The sequence below is a fragment of the Lactuca serriola genome, chromosome 1 (genome assembly GCF_051521515.1).
Source record: "Lactuca serriola cultivar US96UC23 chromosome 1, Lser_US96UC23_V15, whole genome shotgun sequence".
NCBI lineage: Eukaryota > Viridiplantae > Streptophyta > Magnoliopsida > Asterales > Asteraceae > Lactuca > Lactuca serriola.
In genome coordinates, this window is record NC_136408.1 from 109,940,134 (window position 1) to 109,945,547 (window position 5,414).

A 5,414-nucleotide genomic window follows, 5' to 3' on the forward strand; every position below is an offset into this window, starting at 1 on the left:
ACTAAAAATTCAATTGTCATCTTACAACGAGTGAGATTGGAGCAAACCACAAAAATAATAAAACTATATTTTACTCCTAAATATAATTATACTGTAAATTATGTCTTATTGTATTATACATAAATTAATTTACATTTTCCGCATTATCACATCTAATTAAAAAGGATCGAAATTGAAACTCTTCACGCATTTGAAAAAGGAAAATAATGTGTGTTTCCTATCCCAAGAGAATAATGTAAATAAAAAAGAAAATGGATAAGACAGTGGCATTTCTGTAATAAATAGGAGAAAGAAACCCAAAGTTAAATGATGATTGGTTGCTAAGCCGGTCGCCTCTGGTTTCAAAATCCATCTCTTGGCAAACTAAACACGAAATCACCATAAACTCAACGCACACTTCGCTCTACTTCCCGTTTTTCACCTTAATTCTCTGCGTATAAAACCCCTCAAATTTTCTACACAGAAACTTGTGTATACCATTTCAATTTCAATCTTGTTTGGCGAGAAAAGGTCTTTTTTGTTCGTAATTCAGATTGAGAGAAAGTCAGTCTTTGGTTCTTGAAGAATTCGCAGGATTTCTGGATAAATTCAGAGAAGAGAAAGAGTTTTTATGTGATTTTGAGGATTGGGTGTGCGTGAATTTACGTATGTAATGCATCAGAAGAAATCTGAAGTTCAGATCGGAAAAGATAGCAGTGGTGTCTCTTCCGATTTCAACCCTAACCCCATAATTTCTTCTTCAGTTGCCATTAATTCCCCTCACAAATTCCCTGTTTTCAAATCGACACCTCATTCGCCGTCTTCTTCTTCATCATCGCCATCGCCATTTTCGTCCTCTTCGTTATTGTTGTTACCATCACCTGATCATAGTAACAATAACAGTGATGTTACAACAGCAACGACAAACCCTAACCCTAACCCTAACCCCAGTCATCAGCATCAGATTGTAATTGATGATGGTGAGTTCGATCCATTTGCTGCACCAACACCTAAATCAACACCTCACAAGAGGCCTCTTTTTTCGCAAACGACAGCCAGTTCATCTTCAAACCCCTTCACGAGATCACCTATTTTATCGAATCCCCTAAAAAACTACCCCTTTTCATCAAAAACCCATTATTCTAAGCGGTTTTGCAATACCAAAGCCGCCGCATTCCACCTCCTTCACCGTCTCCGCCATCTTCGCCGCCTTCGAACTCACCTCAGGTTAATCCTTCTACTCTCTCTCCCCTTTTTCTACTTCTTGGTTTCGCATCCCAGTCACTCCTTCCTCCTCGATTTCCTATCAGCTTTTGCGTTCTCAACCGCACTCTTGTTTTCCCTAAATCTTGCTCTCCCTCGCCTCCCTTCGATTCGATTATTTCTTTCTAGATCTTTCCCGATTAAACTCTACCCATCATCCCATTCTTCAAGACCACACCTCCCAATCTTCTGGCCAATCGGGTCTCGACAAAAAGGCGATAAAAGAGGGAGCTCAGGGTGTTGGGTGCAAGCATACAACAATGGCGACGTCTACGAAGGTGAATTTCACAAAGGTAAATGCTCCGGTTGTGGGGTTTACTATTACTACATGAGTGGAAGATACGAAGGCGATTGGGTCGATGGAAAATACGACGGATATGGTATGGAAACATGGGCCAGGGGAAGTCGTTACAGAGGACAATACAGACAAGGTCTCCGACATGGGTTTGGCGTTTATAGATTCTACACCGGTGATGTCTACGCCGGAGAATGGTCAAACGGTCAAAGCCATGGATGTGGAGTTCACACTTGCGAAGATGGTAGCAGATACGTAGGTGAATTCAAATGGGGTGTTAAACATGGTCTTGGCCACTACCATTTCAGGTAAAAATCCTTACTTTCTTTCATCTACATACATCAAGATTGTTTGTTTAATCTTTAATAATATACAAATACAATGAATGAAAGAACCAATTTTTTTATTTATAGGAATGGAGATACATATGCTGGAGAATATTTTGCAGACAAGATGCATGGTTTTGGGGTTTATAGTTTTGCAAATGGTCATAGATATGAAGGTTCATGGCATGAAGGAAGAAGACAGGGACTTGGGATGTACACTTTCAGAAATGGAGAGACTCAATCTGGACATTGGCAAAATGGTGTTCTTGATGTTCCAAGCTCACAAAGTGCCACTTATCCTGTTTCACCTGTTGCTGTTTATCATTCCAAAGTTCTTAATGCAATTCAGGTAATTACTAATTACCTTTATACCCTTAACTTTTTCTATTAACTTGTTCTTCATATAAGAATTGAAAAAGGATCTTTATAAATAACAGGAAGCAAGAAGAGCGGGTGAGAAAGCATATGATGTGGCAAAAGTTGATGAAAGAGTGAACAGGGCGGTGGCGGCCGCCAATAGGGCGGCTAATGCCGCCAGAGTGGCGGCGATAAAGGCGGTACAAAAACAGATGCACCACCGGACAAACAATGATGACCTTCCTATTCCGGTGGTGCAAAATTTTCATCATTTGTCGGCTCAATTGTGAGTTTAAATTTTGGGCCTAATTTTTGTTTTTAATGTCTATGTGTTTTTTTTGAATGAGAGAAGAGGGAGATGGTTGTATGTGTGTGTGTGTGTGTTTGTGTGTGTGTTTTGTGGTGTTTACTTGTAAAGTTTAGGGTTTAGATTTAGTGGAGGATGGAGGGTGGTGGTGCCAATGGGAAGATAAAAACTCATTATGGCATTTGTATGTGTATTAACAAATAACAAACTACTAATGATGTTATAAGAAGGCCAAATCTAATATTCTCATGGTTGGTTGGTTATAGTTTTTTGTAACTAGAATTTTTCTTATTCAAAACTTATGTTTAGTGTTAGGGGTATAATAGTCATTTTAAGTGACTTGATGGGAGTTTTGCTAAAAACGGTTTTTGTTGGTCGCCTGAGAGTTGGCCCACACTGTCTTGTCTCCATTCGGGTTTAAAACTCTTACACAACAGCAGCTGTTGAGACTTGAACCCTTGACCATTTATGTATGTATATACGTTTGTATGTATATACGTCTAATATCCAACATTAATGGAATTTCTTTTGTGATGAAATGAAATTTGTTGGCATGATTGATGTTGGCAATGAAGTATATGTCAAAATTTGATAGGGGTTGTAGCATTAAATATTGAGTAACATAATTTTTTGTTTGTTGTTGGAACTTGATGATTAGCAATCTAGAAAGAAAGAAATTATGTTGTCAAAGGTTTGACTTGTGGGATTGGGTGGATGGGTGTACTCATCCTTACCTTTGTTTAAGGGTTGAAGAATACTTGGCCTAGTTAGGTATGAGTTATGACAAACCGTATATCATACCCTACATGCTACATTCTTAACTATTCTAAGGTCCTTATAATATATGGGGTTGAATAAAGAAGACAAAATTCTCCTTTGAATTAGAAGCAAACTAGTTTGCAATAATTAAGAGAATTGTTGATAAAGGCCTGGTCCTTATGGTCCTAAAGATTGGTTAAAGCTTGTCCTGAAATGTGTAGTTAGGTATGACAAACCCTAAATCCTAACAACAAACCCCACACACACAACATACATACCCTTGTTAACATCTAATTGGCTACCTTTATTTTTTTTTTCTTTTGTCATTTTTGTTTTTGTTAAAAAGAAAGATTTTCTTTTATAGATCGAATAAACCATTTGTATGGAACTAAATGAAGCATTGTTGTATATATGTACTCATCAAATTTATTGTGGAAGTTGGAAGGAAAACAAAAGAAAGATAGGTAAAGGGTAGTGTATTTATATATTAAGCTAGGTTTTTAGTTTAATCCATGAAGTCATTATGCCCAGATTAATTAAAAAGGAAACAATTAGGCATAGTTTTGTTCTAATACTATATAATGTTTAACTTATTGAGCTCCTTAAATAAAAAAAAATCACCCTTTAACATGTACATATATACAACAATGCTTCGTTTTGATGTAATACATACCAGGTGTGAAACCCATGTATTACACGAATTGATTTAAAAAAATTAAACATTAAAGTGTAAACAAAAAAATATTTTTTAGTGTACAACTTTAAATAGAAAAAGAAACATATTTATTACAATTTAATATCATATATATGATATTTAATACTTTACATATATAACTATATAAGTATATGACTTTAATTTTAAAAATTGAAACAAACCAAAAATTAACAAGTGGATAATATTATTTTAAAAATACCACAAAATGACAAGTGTCAAAACTCATGAAAGATTGACATGTGGTAAAAAAAAACCTTCATTTATTAAGGATGAAATATTCATAATAGTCAAGAGAAAAGGAGGTGAGTTTCCTTATGCTATATTTTACTCCATTACCTTTTAGCTTAACTAATTATGTTTTGGTTGTATGGTAATTTATTTAGAATAGTGAAGTTGATTTTTATATGGGTAAGTAGAACAATAATATTATTTTTATTTATATTTATACCGTAAATATTTGAAACAAGCTTTGTTTATTTGTTTATTGAACATTTATCTTCTATTCCTCTTATAGATTTTGTCCGTTTTGGTCCTTAACATTTTATTTTACACCCTAGTTATATTCATATATTAAGTTTTTATTATTTTTTGATCAGTTAATCTATTCAATTAAATATACAAAATAAATTTAATATATTTTCTATAACTAATTATGTCTTGATTGTGTTGTAACTTTTTTAGAATAGTGAAGTTAATTTATACGAGTAAGAAGAACAATCGTATCTATATTTGATAACGGTAAATATCTGAAACAAGCTTTGTTTACAGAACATTTATCTTCGACAACTATATTTATTCATTCACACTTCAACCAACAATACTTGATCGGAAAAAAAACTATCAAATCCATTAAGTAAAAGAGACATATGAGAGAATCTTCGATGATAGTTTTTTTTTTGTAAAACTTTTTACTATTTGAAAAAGTTTTCTGGATACAAGTTGTATTAAGATATCAATTAGTAAACTCCAACTACTTATTCCTCTTACAGATTTTGTCCATTTTGACCTTTATCTTTAATAACATTTTATTTTACATCCTTGTTATATTCATATATTAAGTTTTTATTAAATATACAAAATAAAATTGAATATACACTTTGTATTGTAGATTTAAAAAGTATTGTCAAAACTTTCAAAATGTTGATTTTATTTATTTAATTATTAATGTCAAAAAATGTAATGTGGTATGGGTTCCTATCCATGTGGTGCAAAACTTCCATCATTTTTTTGGCTCAATAGTTCGGTATGAGTTTAAAATTTAGGCTTAATTTTGTTTTGTTTAGTTTAGTTTTTGATGTATGTGTTTTTACCCAAAAAAGAGGGAGGTTGTTTTATATTTATGTGTGTGTTTTTGTGTTGTTTACATGTAAAGTTTAGGGTTAGAAGAGTGGTGGGTAGTGCCAATGGGAAAAC

General features: G+C 33.6%; 1 protein-coding gene across 1 annotated transcript; it reads left to right on the forward strand.

Annotated features, from left to right (window-relative positions):
• Positions 1-313: 313 nt before the first annotated feature.
• LOC145097255 (uncharacterized) lies at positions 314-2,776 on the forward strand. The gene is made up of 3 exons (XM_079034794.1): positions 314-1,845; positions 1,951-2,212; positions 2,301-2,776. The coding sequence occupies exons 1-3, from the start codon at positions 653-655 to the stop codon at positions 2,508-2,510; spliced, it is 1,665 nt and encodes a 554-aa protein (XP_078890920.1). The 5' UTR covers positions 314-652; the 3' UTR covers positions 2,511-2,776.
• The last annotated feature ends 2,638 nt before the right edge of the window (positions 2,777-5,414 follow it).

Bases quoted from the DNA above. Each gene is read 5' to 3' on its own strand.
- LOC145097255 (XM_079034794.1), top strand. From the start codon at position 653: ATGCATCAGAAGAAATCTGAAGTTCAGATCGGAAAAGATAGCAGTGGT. The intron at 1,846-1,950 runs GTAAAAATCCTT...TTTTATTTATAG, and splicing joins CTTGGCCACTACCATTTCAG to GAATGGAGATACATATGCTG. The intron at 2,213-2,300 runs GTAATTACTAAT...TATAAATAACAG, and splicing joins AAGTTCTTAATGCAATTCAG to GAAGCAAGAAGAGCGGGTGA.